This window comes from Eleutherodactylus coqui, chromosome 4, assembly GCF_035609145.1.
Source record: "Eleutherodactylus coqui strain aEleCoq1 chromosome 4, aEleCoq1.hap1, whole genome shotgun sequence".
NCBI classification, from domain to species: domain Eukaryota; kingdom Metazoa; phylum Chordata; class Amphibia; order Anura; family Eleutherodactylidae; genus Eleutherodactylus; species Eleutherodactylus coqui.
The window spans coordinates 228,653,221-228,675,619 of record NC_089840.1 but is presented as its reverse complement, the minus strand read 5'-3'; the positions used below and the strand labels follow the sequence as shown (position 1 = coordinate 228,675,619).

Here is a 22,399-nt window from a genome sequence, read left to right as displayed (position 1 = left end):
TTTATACCTAGTAACTATGTCAGATTCAGTAACATGTAGTAAAAGTGCAAGAATTACATTTTAAAGGGTTTGTCCAGTCCAGTAATAATACACATGGGCATTACACCTACAATAAGCTCAATTTTCACTTTCAGTTCAAGTCCAAGCCTTGTGTCACGTGACCAAAAGAGTGAGGGGTTTAGTCGTTGCCACAAGATGTTCCATCTGCCCAGCATTTAATCTCCCTCTGCATTGCCCTGCCCTCTTTAGACGGAACATGACAGCGCCCGTGTACTTGTCATGAAGTTTCTGAGCCTGATTTTAGCTCGAGGAAATTCATATAAAGTGCATTATTCAAAGGGGCAACTAGGAGCACATAAGTAAAAACTATTTTGTGGTTCACCCTAAAGCATGATGGGAGGGAATGTCTACATAAAAAAAGTTACCTGTTTTTTAAAGGCCTTTATAATTTAGTTTAAAGGAACACTAAACATAGAAATTAATGATAAAAGTAAACAGGACGTTATGTTCTGCAGAACAGTTGATAAGCAAGACCACACGCTGTGCTCTGCCCATGGAGAACTGATTACAGCTGATAACATTGTATCCGCTGTTCTCAGCTGTCAACCCTGCAGACAAAAAACAGCTGATAAGCAGGACCACAGGCTCTGTCTGCTGTCCATGGTGCTGAATTCTCCATGGGGGGCTAGAGATTACATTGTTTTCTCTTAGTAGCCTATGGTTGAACAATGGGGCTAATTACAGAGCTCAGACCTCCAGCTCAATTCTGCAACAACTCCCAGAAGCTCATTTGCATGCAAATGAAGCTGATAAAGAACTAATAGCAATTAGAGCCTGTTAGTACTTTATGCAAAACGATCGCTGATCTTTCAATCTTTTGAAAGATCATCTGTGTGTAAATGGGATTTTGGGCTCTTTTACACAGGCTGATGAATCTGTTATCAAGAATCAGCATCCAGTGAGAGTCTGAACAATAATCCTTCAATCGAAATGTATGCACAAACTGAATGGCGAATAATAATTCATTCTTTAAAATCGCTTGTCGTTCAGTTTATGCATGCAAACTGATCGACCCATGTAAACAGGCAGTCGTTCATCTATATCCCTGGCCCACTCCACCTCCATTTACTTAGCGATTATCGTTCCTGTGTGAAATCAAAGGAAAGATCATCGCTGGGACGTCCTGACGGGAATCTGTGCCCATGTCAAAGGGCCCTTAATCAGAAGTTAGAGCTGATCTTTTTGTCTTACTTAGGCTACTTTCACATCCATGCCAGGGGTTCTGTATTCCTGCTCTGTTCAGGGAGCAAGAAAGAGGAATCCCCCAAACAGCGCTAAATGGACCCCATTGACTGTAATGGGCTCAGTTCGGTTTTGACTCAGCTGCCCAGCTTTTTACCAGCATGCAGCACTATCTCTTCCAGTATGTTGTGCCGGATCTGCTACAGAACCTCCAACGGAGATGTGAAGGCAAGCTTAAGATAGAGGTGAGAGGGGAGGCTCCTGCTGCAGTTATTTCCCTGCGGTAGGGATCCCGTTCAGAGAATCCCCTGACTGAACAGCATCTGTCTTATGACTGAACCAATTGACTATAATGGGGACTGTTTGATTTCCACTCAGTCGCCCAGCATTTACAGCCACACAAGACAGTGAGGAAGAGGAGGGGAGATTTGGCTATTTTCATGGGACACAGAACATTTTTACAGGGTTGCTGGGATGTTTTTTCCTTTTTTTTGTGCATTTTCTCTGTTTAGAGTTCCTTTAAGAGAGGTTTTCTGTTCTAGTAATCAGTGAGGGTCTTAACAGTCAGACCGCCATCTAACTAACATTTATCACGCACCTAATCAGTCTGCATTTAATATCATCTATCCATCAAGAATGTTTTGTGTATGACTGAAGCTGATATACACTTTGGTAATGGAATTTCAAAATGGGTTGCCTTGCCATCCTTTATGTATTCCAATGGATGACATGACACAAGTAGTTTGGCTTTTCATAAATAGGAGTTTTAGACATTTAACATCTCTCTGTATCCATATCTCAGCATATATTTAAATATCAATATCTAAAATAATATCTAAAAATAAAACTTTCCAGCAATTAAGTGTTCATGTGCAAATCATCAACATAAGGAATAATATAGTATGAACATACAGTAACAATATGTAGAGCCAGATCCAGTAGGTACCGGCAACGAGTGAGCATGGATTTGCTGCTATTTCTCATATACAATTACACAGAGCAAAAAGTGCCCCCCCCCCAACCCCAGCCCCCAACATAAAATACTTTTTCCCCTCTTGTTACAAAATGTAAACTTTTTTCATTTAGTATTGTTTATAAACGTTATTACACATGCCTGTCTTTTTCCCCATTTTGGTCTTGCTGTGAACTTTTCGTGCAGAAGCAGTCGGGTCACTCTTCTTCTGTGGCTTCCATATATCTCTTGGAGAGTCACTTGACTCATGCAATAATTTCATTGGCTGTATGCCTACGCGATTGATATAAGTGCGACCTTTCTGCGCGGCCTGAGGCTTCACATCATGAATGTGATTAGCAAGGTGGAAATTCCCACGACTCCTACAATAATGAAAAACAGAAGAAAGTACATTTACTTTACTTTTAGAGACCATGCATAGACATAGGCCGCTCTCTAGCAAAGTCAGAATCCTACTGCACACTGATGAAGGGCAAAACCCCTGAAACAGCTGTCTGTGTATGGATTCTGACTTTTCTTTCAATTCCTGGTCATTGTTACAAGGCTTGTATAAAGAGTCTAACATTGACTTTAGGGATTGCTGCCTTCCAATAGGTAGCGCTGTGGAGGTATTGTTTCATCTCCTTTATTTGCATATTACCCAGAGGAGCGTAAATGGCCTTTTAAGTCTCCTCAATCACTGTCTAGGTGCTCTCCCTAAGGAGAAACGTTAGTGTTTCTGTGCTCTTGTTCCGGAGTATGGTAGTTTGAATGGAGCGGTGGTTACTGCAACTCTTTTCAAAGTTCAAGTGACCGACATGTGGAGCTCGGCTAGTTCCGTCAGTCTCACCGAAATGCAATGTGGCACGATTTTTCCTTCTGACACATTCCAAATCAGTATGTGTAGAATTAAGTGCAACCATAAGAAATTTAAATTAACTTCTGTACTGTTTTAGTCATTGAACCTTCAAAAACAAAGGTAATGTTTAAAGGGGTTGTGTGATTACAGAAAATTGTTTATCGGCTGGCCATGACATAAAACAAAAGAGAGCATGCTCACCTACCTTCAGCCCCAAGGACACAGTTGTTTGGCTCCAGCAGCTCCTTTCCTTGGCTTGGACCTCCTCTGGAAGTCAGGTAACCACTGTGGTCAATCAGAGGGCGCAGTCTCATTGTCCTAAACACCTAGCATCATGGTGTCGGGGATGTGGCTACAGCAGGTACCTGACTTCTGGAAGATATCCATGCCATGTGCCAGGAATGGGGCCACGGGAGCCACTCATCTGTGTCCCGGGTGGACGAAGGCAGGTGGGCCAACCCGTCTTTTTGTTTTATCCCATGGCCAACTGTTAAAAAAAACTGTTTTCATAATTAAACAACTCCTTTAATTTTATTATTACAGCAAGTTCTCTGTAGTGTCTGGCCTTGTGCATACGTCATTTAAATGTCAGATCCACATCCGATTTTTCCGGAGGGGATCTGACAGGTTTTTTTTTTTCTTCTTTATTTTTGCATTTTCAGGTTCCATACATTAACATTTTACCACATTTCTGCAATTGTAACATGTACCGTATATTGTAACTGTTCCAACAACTATACTACGGATAGCTCATATCCTAGAAAAACAGAGAAAACCATATGATAGCAAAGAACTTCAGGGTACCCGAAAATTCTCGGCTCCAAACTTTCTACAGTCTAAGGCCTTAGTCAGACGGGTGTTTTTAGCCGCGATTTGCGCATGCGCATGCATCCGGCGATTTTATAAAACCATTGCTTTGCAATGGTATCGGACACATGAGCGCTTTTTATGCGCTCGTCCGATAAATTATAGAACAGAAATCGCAGATCGCACCTATGTGCGATCTGCGATTCCTGTTCTCTTCTCTATATGCGCTCAATGGGGCCGGCGGCAGCAGCGCCGACCCCATTGAGAACATATAGAAGAGAAATCATTCTTCAGAGAAGAACGATGTTTGCCCATTGAATTCAATGGAGCTGGCAATACAACCGTCTCCATTGAAAGCAATGGGCTGCCAGCGAGCGCTGGATGAATTGTCGGGAAGGGCTTAAATATATAAGCCCTTCCCTGCAATTCATCCTAAAATGTGTTAAAATAAAAAAAAAATTGTATACTCACCTTTCCGCTGCAGCCGGAGTTCTGCCGCGGCCGCTGTCAGTTCTCCTGAACTGCTTCTCGGCACTATTCAGCCGGCGGGGCTTTAAAATCCCCGCCTGCTGAATGATCTGCCTCTGATTGGTCACAGCCTGACCAATCAGAGGCAGGTTTCACTCACACACCCACTCATGAATTCATGAATGGGTGAGTGACTGCTGCCTCTCATTGGCTCAGCGGGAGCTGCCCCTGATTGGTCCCGCTGAGCCAATGAGAGGCAGCAGTCACTCACCCATTCATGAATTCATGAATGGGTGTGTGAGTGAAACCTGCCTCTGATTGGTCAGGCTGTGACCAATCAGAGGCAACTCATTCAGCAGGCGGGGATTTTAAAGCCCCGCCGGCTGAATAGTGCCGAGAAGCAGTTCAGGAGAACTGACAGCGGCCGCGGCAGAACTCCGGCTGCAGCGGAAAGGTGAGTATACAATTTTTTTTTATTTTAACACATTTTCGGATGAATTGCAGGGAAGGGCTTATATATTTAAGCCCTTCCCGACAATTCATCCCGGGCTCGCCCGCAGCGCATTGCTTTCAGTGGAGCCGGCTGTATTGCCGGCTCCATTGAATGCAATGCGCTGGATAGCTCCGGCCCGTTTCTAATGAAACGCGGCTAGGAGCAGATTTTCGGGCGTTTTTTCGGCGCCGATCACGCGATTCGCGCATGCGCATCCGTCATGCGATGCGGAAATCGCGCGAAAAAACGCCCGTGTGACTAAGGCCTAACACTCAACTATAACATGGGTTACCGAAATAAATCTCAGCATGCTATCCTTCTGCTCTTTTTACATAAACACATGACACATAGGGGGATACATTGCCGCGTTCTTTTTTGCCACAACACGAATTTCAAAATTCATGCCGTATGAACTAGGGCGTGGATTCTTATAGCATTTTTTCTCTTTTTTTAATGTATAAAGAGTTCATAGTCCTGCAATGTCCATTGATTTTTATGCAGAATAAAATCCATATAAAAAGCAATGTTTTATAGACAATTTAAGCCATAGCAAAACATTTTGTATTTACAGTATATACTAAGTACAACCGTACTCACTCTTGGCTTCCCATTCCGCTCTCATACAAGTAATACCTCAATGATTTAGATCCACTACTACACGGGATCTGATCAGTTAATTAACAGTATTACATGAAAACATACAGAATAAATATACATACTGGCACTTGCTTTTCCGGTTAGCTTGAAAATGTACAACCTGATGGATGAAAAGAAAGGTAATATATAAACCATAATATAATAGAAACAATCCACCTTCATAACAAGACTTCATGATGCCTGAAAAGTTCACTAGACAAAGAGGCTAGGCCAAAATAAATGATTACGTTTCTCAGATCACGCAAGAGATTGCGCCCCCTCCTTCAAATAAAAGTGCTCCCCTAGTGTTATTTTGATACCCTTTAAAAAACCTGTCACCTCTTATAAGCACCATAAACTAAGTTATGGTGCTTATAGGCTATGCTCGACTGAGTCAGGGGGAAATTTTTATACTTTATTGGGCTCCCCATTCCTGCGCGGTCAGCCCAGGAAGTTGGCATGCTGTCAGTCAGTATGGCCCATTGCATTCAGTCCATGCGCACACTACCATAGACAATAATGGAGTGCGCACGTGGACTGAATGAAAAGAGTCATACTACTAAATGGAGGCAGACATCCCGGGCTGATAGTATGGGAACAGAGAGGTCGGACAATGTAAAAATTACACCCCCCGACTCAGCCGGACCTATCCTATAAGCACCATAACTTAGTTTAGGTGCTTATAAGAAATGCCAGGTTCCCTTTAAGAACATTCACTTATGTCCAGTACGGGAGAGAATAAACCACTTCCAGTGCACTTATTGACTGTCTTGCGGAAAAGCAAGAATTAGTCCAACGACCATGTACTGCAGTTGTTGGGATGAAGAAGGCTGTTGGATATCAGTATTCCTGATCCTTTGTTACCACAGGAGATAATCTAAGGCTATAAGAGTCTACAAGTGGCTAGATTTTCCTCTCCCTATTAACAAGTATGCTTGGGCGAGCGTGCATGTTTATGGTGGAACTGGTGTCAGCTAGTTCATGTGCATGGCCAGCTTCATACAATGCTGTCGATCTGAGGTCTACATTGGTTCTTGTGTCTCTTCTATCCATGTACAATGATACCTTGGGTTGAGAGTGCTTTAGCTTGCAAGCTTTTTGACTTGAGAGCAGGCTCGCTCATGAATTTTTGCTCTAATTTAAGAGCAAAAACTTGGGTTACAAGCCTTGCTCTCAATAGGGCTGCCGCTGCTGCCGGCAGCCTCATTGAAAGCAATGGCCTGCCAGCAACCCCTGCAGTGATTTTCGGGAAAGGGCTTTAAAAATAAGCCCTTCCCTGAAAATCATCCCTAGCTGTAGTAAAAAATAAATACTCACCTGTCCGCCACAGCCGAAGCTCAGGCATGTTGAGCCGTCGCTTGTTCTCCATGCACTGCTCTGAAGCTTTTCAGCAGGCAGGGATTTAACCCTTTGCAATCCAATTTTTGATTCAGGATTTCCTAGGGGGTTTTCTCTTCTGCCATTATACAATGACGCCATCTGCTTGCAAGAGCCAGTACTGCGGTATGTGACATGCCGGAAAGTCCCGCGACAACAGAGCGGCCAGTAATATACAGTAAGATTACCCTGCTGACATCTTCCGACATCGGAGCTGTACAGCCTTCAATCAAAATGTCTTTAGACGTCAAACAGTGGATTGGAAAGGGTTAAAATCCCCGCCTGGTGAAAGGGCTGTGTCTGATTGGCTGAATGCTCAGCCAATCACTGGCAGCGCTCTGTCATTCATTGAATTCAATGCGCTGACTATGATTGGCTGAGTGCTGTGACTAATCACAGGCAGCGCTCAGTCATTCAATGAATGACTGAGCGCTGCCTGTGATTGGCTGAGCACTCAGCCAATCAGATACAGCCCTAAAAAGCTTCAGAGCAGTGCAGGGAGAACAAGCAGCGGCTAGACGCACCTGAGCCCCAGCAGATAGGTGAGTATACCGTTTTTTTAAGGGATGATTTTCAGGGAAGGGCTTATATTTAAAGCTCTTCCCCGAAAATCACTGCAGGGGTGCCTGCGTCCTATTTCTTTCAATGGGGCAATGGAATCCCTATTGAAATCAATGGGAGAGCTTCGCAATCTGGAACAGATTAATGGCTTTCCCATTCATTGCAATGGGGAAAATTGATTTGACTTACGAGTGTTTTGGGTTAAGAGCTCCATCACGGAACGAATTAAACTCTTAACCCATGGCACCACTGTAGTTTATTTGTTTTTTCGAGGAACTGGTCCGATTGTGGGTACATGCTTGAGAAAATAAAACCATCAGCAGAAGAGAAAACAAAAATTAGGGAACATTTATATGAGGGGAGGGGGGTGTGACCCAGGTCCTAGAACTGTTCCCATGAAATTACACCTAGGTCAACAAGGAACACCGTCGCAGAAACACCACAAAACTGGAACTTGTAGGACATAGTTTTGTTTTTTTATAATCACAAGATGCTCTGAAAAACACCAATTTTGATAGGCTGAAATAATTTATATTTGTAGTATTTAATATGCCTCTGTTGGGAAAGTCTGAGGTTCGCTGGTATTGTCTGGAAAGCCTCCCCGCAGTGGCACGAATGCAGTATATGGTATCCATTGAAATCCATATACATCCAAACATTTCAATGATCACTTCCTCTGACTCATTGTCCAAGCTTTTCCGACTTTTTATTTCCCCTGCGCCCTGTTGGTGAATTTGCTGAATGTTGCATAGGAGTATAGGGAAGAGGGACATTCTTCTGATATTGATAAATCAATGGGCACGTCAGCCAATTTTATAAAATATAGTAACTCCAAAACAAAAATGTCTTACCATGGCATCCTCTGGACCAGGTTGATTGTTTTTGATCTGCCGGTTTTGATAAAATTCCAATTGTTTTTCGGCAAGTTCCACTCTCTGAAGCAGGTTCTCGATAAATTGTTGAAGCCTTCTTTTCCCCCGAAATTCTTTTTCAGCTGCAGCTTCCAGAAAGTGATTAATAGAAACCACTTCCCTGAAGAACAAATAAGATATATTAGTAAGAGGGAAAAAAAGATTGGAGGCAGAAAGAGACAGAGTTTTTCTAAAAGTCCTGGTAGCATTTAAAGGGGTATTCTTGGTATTTACTAAAGATGACCTATCCTCATGATACCCAAAAATCAGCGGGCGGCATTATGGGTACAAAATAAAATTCACTTCATGCCTCCATAGTGCAATGTTTAAACAATAAAGTCTTTATCAAGCACATTCCAAAAATACCTAAAATGTCGATATGAATAGGAAGTATGAACAATGCAATAACTAATCTCGTAGTCTGTGTCTGAATTGAGCCCATCCTATAATGGAGGAAGCAGGTCAATTGATCCCTGTCTAGCAACAGCAGGGCAATCTAGAGCTCAATGAAGAAGAAATGCATAAATCATGGCATGCTGTTTTAAATCACATTGACCACGACCTACAGACTGCTTCTAAAAAATTCAAAACAATTAGTTATGTATAATATAAAAAAAGCAGGAATATATATAAAAAGTTAGCAAAAGTTGCTTAGAGTGCACATATCCATACTTCACAAATACTATCTCCTGGTTTCCAAACCGTCTCCCTCACTGGTACCTGCCCAACTTCAGGCTGCTTAGCACTTATGATCTGGTAAAGGCAAACATATTTAATTAATAAGGCTGTTCAGGCCATATCAGATCACAGGGATCACCACACCACTATCTCCAGATCAAAGTCTAGGTATGTCATGATGCAGTCCATGGACCACTTACATATACTTGAGGGCCAAATATATGAACAGCATTAAAGGCTGTAAACACATTCATTAGATAATGCCACTGTAGCGGTTTCAGGCACTGGGTAGGAGCCTCAGGTGTAATAGCCGCAGGTCTGGGGAGTCATCAGAAAAGAGCCAGGAGTCAGAAACGGGTGGTTTCAGCTTGCAGTACAGATGGATGAGGCAGGTAGTGTAGTCAGAAGGGAAGCCAGGAGTCAGCAATTGGAGGTCTCGGTTTGCAGTACAGAGGGATGAGGCAGGTAGTATAGTCACAAGGGAAGCTAAAAGTCCGTATCAGGAGGTCTTGTAGCAATAGCAGAGGAGCAGGCAGAAGTAGAGCATGATCAAGGCTTAGAACACAATAATCATGCAGGGTACTGGAGGAAAGGCCAGGCTTTTATAGGAAGTCTAATTAACAGGTAGGGTGGAGCCAAAACAGGGACAGGATCAGAGGCACAGAAACAAGACCAAGCTCAGTGGAGAAAGCTGCTAACTAGAGTATAGGAGATCCTGGGTTCAAGTCCCCACAACAGCAGGGTTTATGCTCTCATATTAATATTGTTGGATTTCTTTATTACTAAAAGATGCGTACCCCAAATTAGCCATGATCACAAAAAGTAATATTCAAAGCCAAATTGTGACAAAAGATCAAAGTGTAGTGTGTATCTATATAATATGTATCTGTATCATTCCACAAGTAGATTCCCAAAATTAGATGCTTTTACACGGAATGATTATCATTTGGATTGGCCCGATCCAGCGAGAATCTCAGCAATTATTATTTAGAGTGTAAATGCATGCACTGACTGCAGACGAATAAGAAGTATTGTTCCATGTAAACAGTCAATCAATTATGAATGACTACCTAGTTACTGTAAATGGAGGCGGGCTGTCTGGAACGATGTCCTAGCCCCACTCCGCCTCGATTGACAGCTGCACCTCCATTCTGTCCCTAATGCTCGTTCCTGTGAAAAGCACAGGAATGATTGTTAATGGGATGGCCTGCCAGGCATTTGTTGCCCAACGGATCATCCCGTGTAAAAACACCCTTTCTTCCACCATTGTTACTATCCTATAGAATCACATCACCACAGGGGTTCCAGAGCATGTGTTGGTTTTATCTGGACTATCCTCAGGATAGTTGATTGGCAGTGGTCCATCGCTTGGAATCCCCAAGACCAGCTGATCTTTCGACCTGCTTAGCGAAGGAGGAGGTAGGGTGTCCACATTGGTGGTCAGAGTCAGAAGGGTAATAAAAGGCTTCACTATCATTAAAATCAGTGGAAGCGATACCTCCGATTACACTTCCAGCTCTGACCATTTAATGTATATACAGTAATACAATTCCTGCGGCCTAGATGCATTACTTTACATTTGTTAACATTAAAATTTATGTTTGTCTAGGTCTTACTGCAATATTTTAAAGTCAAGGTGAGTTTTGAGCATTCTAAAATGCATTGATCATGAAAATACTGAATCCCTATGCACACTAGCTGAGCAAATGCCAAAAGAACACTCACTCTTTTGGTATATGCTTGGTCTATTAAAGTCTATAGATGCGCAATGTAAAAAAGACATGTGAACTAAGCCTTACTTTGTAGTGATCCCGAGTTACCACCTGTATTATAGCTCAGAGCTGTATTCACAATTCTGCCTATTGCTATGGGAACCAGTCCATAACAGCCGTATTTACCATCCGTTTGCTGTCCATGTACTTCACAGACAGCACACAGACCCATTATAGCCTGTGAGGCTATTCGCGTGGGAAAGTTTTCACACGGACCATGCCCTATTCTAGTCTGTTTAGTCAAACTACGTGTATGTTGCGATCATTAAATTGACTGGCACATCTTCAGCATTGTAGTACACCGTAGTTGAGTTATCATAATGTCAAGTTAACATTTGCTACGGCTGTACTATGATGTGGCTGCAATGTATTCTGCAGCTGGTGTAAAGAATATCCATGCACATCACAGGAGTAAGCTTTATAATAATGCTGAATAAGCAAGGAACAGAGCAGAATTATGAATGCAGCTCTGGGTTCTGCAGTATAGGCTTGAACCCAAGATTAGTACGGGTCAAGTGATGCAATGCATCCAAAAACGTACTCAACTTGTTTATGTAGATATTACTTTTTCCATATACTGCGGCTCCTTAGTTTACAACCATCTCATGTTACATAGGCTAATCTCAACAAAGCATCTTTGCCTCTGCCCCCACCCCGGGTCTAGAAATTCTGTCTTCTATGCACAAAAATGCATAGGGTCTAGAGATGAGCGAACGTACTCGTTTAGGGCGATTTCGCACTCGAGCACCACTTTTTTCAAGTAACTGACTACTCTGGCGAAAAGGGCGGCGTGGTGGAGCGAGGGGTAGCAGTGGGAAACACGGGGGAGCTCTCTCTCCCCCCCCACTTCCCTCTGCAACCCCCCCGCTCACGCCGGGGCCCCCCGAATCTTTTCGCCTGAGTAGTCAGTTACTCGAAAAAAAGTGGTGCTCGAGTGCGAAATCGCCCTAAACTAGTACGTTTGTTCATCTCTAATAGGGTCGGAAATGTGGGTGGACTATAGGGTGTAATGTGTGAGATGGAGCCCAACTTCATCTCCATTTCACTAGATTTCCAACGCGATCAGTCTTTTCAGTTGGATCCAAAAGCACTATGGACAACGCTTACTTTTGTATCTAGCTAGAAAGACTCAGAGAGACAGAAACCTAGTGAATTGGAGACCAATGTGGTCTCCTTCTCACACATTACAGTGCAGCAGGCCAGCAGTTCCCGCATCGCCCCGTACATGTACAACACTGATTACCAGGAGGCTCAGGTTCCACTGCAACCACTGGGATGCAGCTTAGCTCCGATCCCCAGGTGAGTCAACCCTTTAGATGCCACTGTCAATGTAGATGCTAGCATCTAGAGGGTTTGGAGAGGACTTCCTCCTCCACCCTTTTTTGTGATCCACGCACAAAGGGGCGATGGTTGCCATATAGAGATGAGCGAACGTACTCGGTAAGGCCGATTTCGCAATCGAGCACCGCAATTTTTGAGTACTTCACTACTCGGGTGAAAAGTACTCGGGGTCGCCGGGGGGCAGGGGGAGGCGCGGCGGAGCGGGGGGTAGCAGCGGGGAACAGGGGGGAGCCCACTCTCTCTCCCTCTCCCCCCCACTCCCCTCTGCAACCCCCCGCTCACCCACAGCGCCCCCGAGTACTTTTCACCCGAGTAGTGAAGTACTCGAAAATCGCGGTGCTCAATTGCGAAATCGGCCTTACCGAGTACGTTCGCTCATCTCTATTGCCATAGCAACCAGAGGTTAAATCATGACCTCTGGGTTAGCCATGTTATTGTGATCACTGACAGTAACAGGGCGCACTGTCAGTGATGAGCCTGATAATACACTGATACCAGATAATACACTGTACTACAAAATGGCCCAACAAAAAGGAGGGCCCAAAATCCACAAAGTGCTCCTTCATTTTTGAGGCCATGTTTGAGTCATGTTGCACACTAGGGCCACATGTTGGATATTTATAAAAAAGTGCACATTCAGGGTAATAAATACGGAGTTTTCATTTATCTGATACCTTTTGTTGAGTTACAGAAAAAAAATAATTACAATCGAAAATCTACAAGAATTTTTTTTTCAAATTTGTCCTCCACTTTGCTTTAGTTCCTGTGAAACATCTAAAGAGTTAACATAATTTATAATTGCTGTTTTGAGGGATGCTATTTTTAAAACAGGGTGGTTTATGAGGGTTTCTAATATATGGGCCTCTGAAGTCACCTCAGAACTGAATTGATCTCTTAAAAAATAGTTTTGGGATACTTTCATCAGAAAATTTGCCACTATAATGACACGCCTTCTGATTCCCAAAATAAATTAAAGGGCACTTTCAAAATGTGACCAACATGCGGTGCACACATGGTTATTTAGTAATAATTCAATAACTGTATCATCATATTGCGTGGTATGATCGTCTTAGGCTGCGTTAGGGCTCAGTTCAGGGTTTCCATTTCTCTGCTCCATTTTTGTAGGAGAGAAACTGAAATGAAACTGAAAAAAAGTGATACAATGTATTTAAGGCCTCATGTCCAATCAAAAAATACAATCCGCGTAGAATCCGCCACGGACTTCCGCGGCAGATTCCGCGCGGATTTGCTTTAAACAGTATTTTTTTGCATGTAGATATCCGCACACATTGCTATCAATGTGATAGCAATGTTGCCGATCCGCGGCAAAATGGAGCATGCCGCGTTTTTTCTCCCGCGCGTGAAAAACACAATTCTTTTAAAATGCCATCCGCGGGTGCAAAAATCAATCTAATGGACCACGGATGGCAATGATTCCCTATGGGCAAAATCCGCTGCGGATTCTGCAATTCCATTTAGCTAATGGACATGAGGTCTAAGGGAATTAAATAATGTGATAGACAGACCCTTGTTTCTTCTATTTAAGGGCTCTATAGTGACAGGGTCTGACCCACTGGATTGGTGCATAGCAAACAGGATCATGGGGTGCATCAAAAGAAGTCTAGAGGCACACGATGAGAACATTGTTCTTCCTCTTTACAAGTCACTGGTCAGATCACACATGGAACATTGTGGACAGTTTTAGGAATCGGTACCCAAGAAGGACATATCAGAGCTTGAGGTGGTACAAAGGCGGGCAACTAAAGTAATAAACGGAATGGGTGGACTACAATACCCAGATTGGTTATCATAATTGGGGCTATTAAGTTTAGAAAAAAAGACGGCTAAGGGGCGACCTAATAACTATGTAGAAATGTATCAGGGGACAATACAGAGATCTCTCCCATCACCTATTTATACCCAGGACTGTGACTGTAACAAGGAGGCATCCTCTACATCTAGAGGAAAGAAGGTCTCTACACCGACATAGAAGAGGGTTCTTCTGCAGTAAGAGCAGTGAGACTGGAAATCTCTGCCTGGGGATTTGGTGATGGCAAATTCGATAAGAGTTCAAGAGGGGCCTGGACGTCTGTGATACAATATTATATATTATAGTCATTAATAACTTCAAAAGGGTTGTTGTTCCAGGGATAATTCCGATTGCCAGATTGGAGTCAGGAAGGAATTTTTCCCTTAAATGGGGAAAACTGGCTTCTACCTCCTTGTTTTTTTTGCCTTCCTATGGATCAACAATGGGGGTAATATGCTAAACTGGATAGACGTATGTCTTTTTTTCGGCCTTACATACTATGTTAACCAACATTCACTACTAACATAAAGTACAATATGTCTTGAAAAAAACGGTTTCAGAATCACTTCCATAAGTAAAAGCGTTCCAAAGTTATTACCACTTACAAGGTCTGTACTAAAAGAAAAGAATATTTTAACTCGAGGGACCACTGTAGTATTGAGAGGGATACATATATATCCTTGTAGGTAGAAAAGAAAACACTGGAATATATACATTTATATAGATATAGTTATATGCCTTTCTTTTTATGTATACTAACTTTATTCTCATTTGTACTAACTATAAAAAACTTAATACGTCGCCTTACATCAGATATGCCAAGATGCTTTGCAAGGCAAAACAGAGGAAGAATGTCCAAAGGAACCAGACGAAGGACGAAGTGGAGGAGGGGAGGAAGAGATACGAAGACTGCATGCTTAAAGCCGCTTTCTTAGAATTTAGTGGGTGATTCTTTGCATTGGAGTTAATTAAATACGTGATTTTCTGTATAAGCCAGAGGCGCCTCACTGTCTAAGGCGGAAATCCGGACTGCCCATATATGATTATGAGCCCATCACCCCCTAGTGGTGAGAGGGCAGAGGGTATAAGATCTCATGTAATCTGTAATAAAGTGCGCAGTTTTTTCTCCCGTGTGAGGAATGATACCAGATCCCTGTGTGGTGTCTCTTCTTACGGCCGGCAACGGGGAAAGTGGGGTGGGGCCGATTGGTGCTGTACTTAGAATTTTAACCCTCATAGTATGAAGGAGATTATTCTGTTTAGGACCAACCACCATAAATATATGATGTTTGGACCTGGGCTTTAAACCCAAAAATGAGCACTATACAAATAATAGTGGAAACAGCAGTGTTGTTTTCTTTATTGGGCCCAGCGATCACAAGATCGTTGGGTTTTCCCTAGCATGGCAGAGCTGCGGGGCCTCAGCAGGTCCCGATTCAACTCTCACAGCTACTACTGTCACTACAGGGGATCTTTTTCACTGTAATTGGGGCTTATATGGATGCTGCTCCTATGGATGCCCCAGTTAGTGGAAAAACTGCAAAATTAAAAACAAATGACAGTGTGAATGTCCCCTAGAGGCATTTCATAACGTCCTGTGGGACATAGAGGTTAAAAAAAAGTTATAGCTGCCCTGTAAGCCGAGGCTGTACAACTTAGATATCAAAACATCCAAATTAATTAATTAAAAAAAGAACTATAAATTGTAAAAAAAACCTTTTTTTTTTTGCTTATTTTACGCGTTACCCCTAATAAAATAAAAGAGGAAGCTAATAAAAAATATCTCCATGCTGTATGACACACAAAAAGTAAAATACAGACCAAGAACACCAGATGTGTAAAATCGCTAATACGTATCTGGTCCACACGGGTCCTTAATGGGTTAAAATAATCCAATTTTCCCAGAACATGAAACAGCTGTTTGTTTAAGGTGTTGTTGCAGTTGTAAGATCTCAGGACAACCCCTTCCCCATGTAAAGCAACAAATAGTAATATACACACCTCTCTTAATCGATAAGCTCTGTTATTGGCTGCCACACCTGTGACATTCCGTAAACCGGGCAGAACTGCACCGTCGTGGGACACAGTGGAAGTGGGGAGAGGTTAACCCTTTCCAATCCACTGTCTGACGTCTGAAGACATTCTTATTGAAGGCTGTACAGCTCCGATGTCGGAAGACGTCCGGCAGGGTATTCTTACTGTACATTATTGGCCGCTCTGTTGTCAGGGGCCTCTCCAGCATGTCCCATACCGTAGTACTGGCTCTAGCCAGCAGATGGCGCCATTGTATAATGGCAGAAGAAGAAAGCCCCCTAAGAAACCCTGAATCCAAACTTGGATTGCAAAGGGTTAATATATCACTATTTGTTATTTTACTGGAAAGGGTTGTCCTGAGATCTTACAATCCCTTTAACCACTTGGCCTTCACCCAGTAAATTTATGTTGCTGATGCCAAGGCTCTGTGCAGCAGTGACGTAAATTTAAGTTCTGCTGTCAGCAGGCAATAACAGCTCCCCCCCCAGCAGATAAAACAGGCTATTACTGACGACCTATAGTTTGTGTGTTTAGGTCCTGATGATGACATCAGAGACAACTAATCACAGCACTGGCCGGGAGAGTTTGTATACTTTAAATTCTTCCCAGCACGTCAGCCCTACATCAGTGTTTCTCCCCCGCTCTCCTGTCCGAGTGAGATTGGAAGAAAGCATACTATGTAACACAACATATTAACCCCTCCCACGCATTAACCGCTTCTATTGAAATCACCTATACTATTTACTGTGTTTCCCCGAAAATAAGACAGTGTCTTATATTAATTTTTGTTCAAAAAGGTTTAACTTTTTTACATGTATAGCTGCTTGGACACTATTTAAATTGACTTTTAAAATTAATTGTTAGCAGGGCTTAATTTTGAAGTAGGGCTTATATTTCAAGCATCCTCAAAAAGCCTGAAAAATCATTTTGCATCCTCAAAAATTCTGGAAAATCATGATATGTCTTATTTTCAGGGTATGTCTTATTTTCAAGGAAACAGGATAATTAGTATAGGTGTGTTAGGATGTGCTGCTGGGATCTGTTGCTCTGCATGGGTTTTCAGCAATACAGCCCCGCAGGTGGGGGTTGATTGAGCTGGCTGGGTGTGGATTTCTCTAGCCAGCCATTTCCCCTTGTCTCAGACCCCTGTGTGTGAGGTGCGTGTGTCTCCGGAGGCACCTCTTTAAAGGGGTTCTGTCATAAAAAATAAAAAAAATCCTATTCCTTATCTATTCCTCCCCGTCAGTCTTCTTACCGCATCTTCTTCTGTCTCCTGCAGTCCCCCGGCTCACCTCACCACAAGCCGGCCAGATCCTTTTCTTCTGGTGACGAAGTGTCAATTCACAGGCAGTCTTCTTCTTGCCGGGCAGAGTTCATCGCCTAGCAGGGACTGCCGAGCTATTGCCGAGACTGTGCATGCGTGCTGTCTCGGCAATAGCTCGGCACTCCCTGCTAGGCTATGATTCCTACGCCACTAGTGACATAGCGTACATTGCCCAGCAGGAAGAAGAATGCGAGGAATGGACACATCGTAACAAGAAGAAGCAGATCCGGCCAGCTTGCTTTGAGGTGACCTGGGGGACTGGAGAAGATCAGTGAGGAGAAGATGCGGTAAGCAGTCTACCTGAGGAGGAATAGGTAAGAATTTATTTATTTTTTATGACAAAACTAGAGATGAGCGAGCATACTCGTCCGAGCTTGATGCTCGTTCGAGTATTAGGGTGCTCGAGATGCTCGTTACTCGAGACGAGCACCACGCGGTACTCGTCTCGATTAAACGAGCACTGACCATTGAATTCAATTGAGCCGGCAATACAGCCGGCTCTATTGAAAGCAATGGGCTGCCGGCGTACGCGGGATGAATTGTCGGGAAGAGCTTAAATATATAAGCCCTTCCCTGCAATTCATCTAGAAATGTGTAAAAATAAAAAATATATATATATACTTACCTGGTCCCGGCAGAACGATGTTAGCCCATTGAATTCAATGGAGTCGGCAATACAGCCGACTCCATTGAAAGCAATTGGCTGCCGGCGATCGCGGGATGAATTGTCGGGAAGGGGTTAAATATATAAGCCCTTCCCTGCAATTCATCCAGAAATGTGTAAAAATAAAAAATATATATATACTTACCTGGTCCCGGCAGAACGATGTTAGCCCATTGAATTCAATGGAGCCGGCAATACAGCCGACTCCATTGAAAGCAATCTGCTGCCGGCGATCGCGGGATGAATTGTCGGGAAGGGGTTAAATATATAAGCCCTTCCCTGCAATTCATCCAGAAATGTGTAAAAATAAAAAATATATATATACTTACCTGGTCCTGGCAGACGGAGTTCAGCGCGGCAGGCTGCAGTTCTCCTGAACTGCTCTGAACAGCTGTGAGTAGTATTCAGCAGCCGGGGATTTAAAATTCCCGCCTGCTGAATGAGAGGCCTCTGATTGGTCACAGCCTGACCAATCAGAGGCATCCCTCACTCACACCCATTCATGAATTCATGAATGGGTGAGTGAGGGCTGCCTCTGATTGGCTCAGCGCAGGAACAGCTGAGAGCTGCCAATCAGAGGCAGCCCTTACTCACCCATTCATGAATTCATGAATGGGTGTGAGTGAGGGATGCCTCTGATTGGTCATGCTGTGACCAATCAGAGGCCTCTCATTCAGCAGGCGGGGATTTTAAATCCCCGGCTGCTGAATACTACTCACAGCTGTTCCACAGTTGCAGGACGAACACCTCGATGAAAAAATGGATATGTCACAGTAGGGTTCAGTTAAGTCTCTAAAACATAGCTTTTATTGAAAAACTAAATAAAAAGGAGTTTGTAACACAAAGTCCTAAACTCTAGACACAAATACACAAATAAATAAAAAACTGCACCCCTATGTCAAATGAGGGGAAAGCAGTATATACGTTGCCTAGGAACCGATATTTTCTCCCAACGGAATTAAAGTTTCTATTTTTGTTCTCCGTGGTATATATCCTAGAGCTAGTTGGATAGGCTTGTTTAAGAATGGTGTTCCAGCTTGTATAGACAGCTATAGATATTCAATAGATGGGGGACTTGTATCCGCTTTTTAGAGCATGTGCGTTATTCCTCCCCAATAGAGAAAGATGCATAGACTGTCAAACAATGCCGTAGGTGAGAGAATATTCACGCTACTTTGGCTAGTTTCAGAAAAATCCGATATAAAGCTGATATCAGAATGCTGTAGCTTGCCAACGTTTTTTGCGAGTTGTAGCCACCAAAACAAAAGTTATAATGCAGTACACCAAACTGCCAGCTCAATTATTTTGTAGGTTCAAAAATGATTTGTTTGTAAAAACTCTCTTATGGTTCCTGATGAGGCTACGTAACAGGTAGCGGAAACGCGTTGAACCACTGATTTTTAAACCTACAAAATAATTGAGCTGGCAGTTTGGTGTACTGCATTATAACTTTTGTTTTGGTGGCTACAACTCGCAAAAAACGTTGGCAAGCTACAGCATTCTGATATCAGCTTTATATCGGATTTTTCTGAAACTAGCCAAAGTAGCGTGAATATTCTCTCACCTACGGCATTGTTTGACAGTCTATGCATCTTTCTCTATTGGGGAGGAATAACGCACATGCTCTAAAAAGCGGATACAAGTCCCCCATCTATTGAATATCTATAGCTGTCTATACAAGCTGGAACACCATTCTTAAACGAGCCTATCCAACTAGCTCTAGGATATATACCACGGAGAACAAAAATAGAAACTTTAATTCCGTTGGGAGAAAATATCGGTTCCTAGGCAACGTATATACTGCTTTCCCCTCATTTGACATAGGGGTGCAGTTTTTTATTTATTTGTGTATTTGTGTCTAGAGTTTAGGACTTTGTGTTACAAACTCCTTTTTATTTAGTTTTTCAATAAAAGCTATGTTTTAGAGACTTAACTGAACCCTACTGTGACATATCCATTTTTTCATCGAGGTGTTCGTCCTGCAACTGTGGAACAGCTGTGAGTAGTATTCAGCAGCCGGGGATTTAAAATCCCCGCCTGCTGAATGAGAGGCCTCTGATTGGTCACAGCATGACCAATCAGAGGCATCCCTCACTCACACCCATTCATGAATTCATGAATGGGTGAGTAAGGGCTGCCTCTGATTGGCAGCTCTCAGCTGTTCCTGCGCTGAGCCAATCAGAGGCAGCCCTCACTCACCCATTCATGAATTCATGAATGGGTGTGAGTGAGGGATGCCTCTGATTGGTCAGGCTGTGACCAATCAGAGGCCTCTCATTCAGCAGGCGGGGATTTTAAATCCCCGGCTGCTGAATACTACTCACAGCTGTTCAGAGCAGTTCAGGAGAACTGCAGCCTGCCGCGCTGAACTCCGTCTGCCGGGACCAGGTAAGTATATATATATATTTTTTATTTTTACACATTTCTGGATGAATTGCAGGGAAGGGCTTATATATTTAACCCCTTCCCGACAATTCATCCCGCGATCGCCGGCAGCCGATTGCTTTCAATGGAGTCGGCTGTATTGCCGGCTCCATTGAATTCAATGGGCTAACATCGTTCTGCCGGGACCAGGTAAGTATATATATATTTTTTATGTTTACACATTTCTGGATGAATTGTAGGGAAGGGCTTATATATTTAAGCCCTTCCCGACAATTCATCCCGCATACGGGGTCTCACTCTTGCCGCTATTGTGGCTTAATAGTGGGACCTGGGAACTTGAGATACAGCCCAAAATGTAGCTCCTCGCCTGCCCTATTCGTTTCTGTGTCGTTTCCATCACTTTCTTGTGTTTTGCAGATTTTCACAAATGAAAACCTTAGCGAGCATCGGCGATATACAAAAATGCTCGAGTCACCCATTGACTTCAATGGGGTTCGTTACTCGAAACGAACTCTCGAGCATCACTGAAAGTTCGACTCGAGTAACGAGCACCCGAGCATTTTGGTGCTCGCTCATCTCTAGACAAAACCCTTTTAAGAAGGAGATACTATTAGGGTGTGCTGCTGGGATCTGTTGTACTACATGGTTTCCAGCAGCACAGCCCCACAGGCGGGGGTTGATTGAGATGGCTGGGTGTGGATTTCTCCATCCAGCCAATCCCCCAGGTCTGCTGCTCATATATACCAACTCCTCTGCTACAGACTGCTGGGCTTTCCTCTGTTTGTTCAGTGTGAACCGTGTAATGTTCCTACGTGTTGTTGCATGAGCCGGACGTGTGGCGTGAACAGTCCAGTTCAGGGTGCATGTTGTTCTGTTTTGGATATGCAGAGTAACCTAAGTATTCTTCTCACGAATTGACAAAACGTCAAATGATTTGTAAGATACACATCTGGAAATGCTGGTTTTAAAGGGTTCCGATTGTATTGGATCTACAGGATCTCTCTAGGATGCTTGGTGCTTATACGCTCTACAACGATTAGCCACCTTATTAGCAACCTCTGCCCTTTAACGGTTTTAGCTTCCCTGTATGGAAATTAGATACGTTACCCTGAAGTGCAGCATAAAATCACGTGTGCAAGATTTCCGCGGATCAGTTTTTGTTTGAATCCACATTAGAATGGGAAAATTGGGTAATCTGAGCGGCTTCCAATGAGACAAGGTCATCGGTGCTAGACTAGCGGGGGCCAGGATTTCAAAACAGCCAACCTTGTGGGGTTTTCTCAAGCAACAGTGTCAGGCCTTAGTCACACGGGCGTTTTTTCACGCGATTTGCGGATCGCATGACGGATGCGCATCCGCAAATCGCGTGACCAGTGCGCGCAAGTCGCCCACAAATCTGCTCCTAGCCGCGTTTCATTAGAAACGGGCCGGAGCTGTCCAGCGCATTGCATTCAATGGAGACGGCAATAGAGCCGGCTCCATTTAAAGCAATGCGCTGCGGGCGAGCCCGGGATGAATTGTCGGGAAGGGCTTAAATATATATGCCCTTCCCTGCAATTCATCCTAAAATGTGTAAAAATAAAAAATATATATATACTCACCTTCTCCCGGCAGCCGGAGCTCCGCGCGGCCGTCCTGCAGTGGGTGTGAAGGGGGTGTGAGTCAGACCTGCCCCCTGATTGGCTCAGCGCTGAGCCAATCAGAGGCATGTCTCACTCACACCCATTCATGAATTCATGAATGGATGTGAGTCAGACCTGCCCCTGATTGGCTCAGCGCTGAGAGGCAGCAGTCACTCACCCATTCATGAATGGGTGTGTGAGTGAAACCTGCCTCTGATTGGTCAGGGCTGTGACCAATCAGAGGCAGATCATTCAGCAGGCGGGGAGTTTAAAGCCCCGCCGGCTGAATAGTGCCGAGAAGCAGTTCAGGAGAACTGACAGCGGTCGCGGCTGGACTCCGGCTGCAGCGGAAAGGTGAGTATATAAATTTTTTTTATTTTAACACATTTTAGGATGAATTGCAGGGAAGGGCTTATATATTTAAGCCCTTCCCGACAATTCATCCCGCGCACGCCGGCAGCCC

General features: G+C 43.6%; 1 protein-coding gene across 1 annotated transcript in view; it reads right to left on the bottom strand.

Annotated features, from left to right (window-relative positions):
- Positions 1–2,324: 2,324 nt before the first annotated feature.
- ZNF365 (zinc finger protein 365) overlaps positions 2,325–22,399 on the bottom strand; it is a 34,985-nt gene continuing 14,910 nt past the window's right edge. The window contains exons 3-5 of the mRNA XM_066598810.1: positions 8,247–8,427; positions 5,541–5,578; positions 2,325–2,577 (exon numbers count right to left, since the gene is read on the bottom strand). Coding sequence (XP_066454907.1) covers positions 2,325–2,577; positions 5,541–5,578; positions 8,247–8,427 — 472 coding nt within the window. The remainder of the gene's footprint in view (positions 2,578–5,540; positions 5,579–8,246; positions 8,428–22,399) is intronic.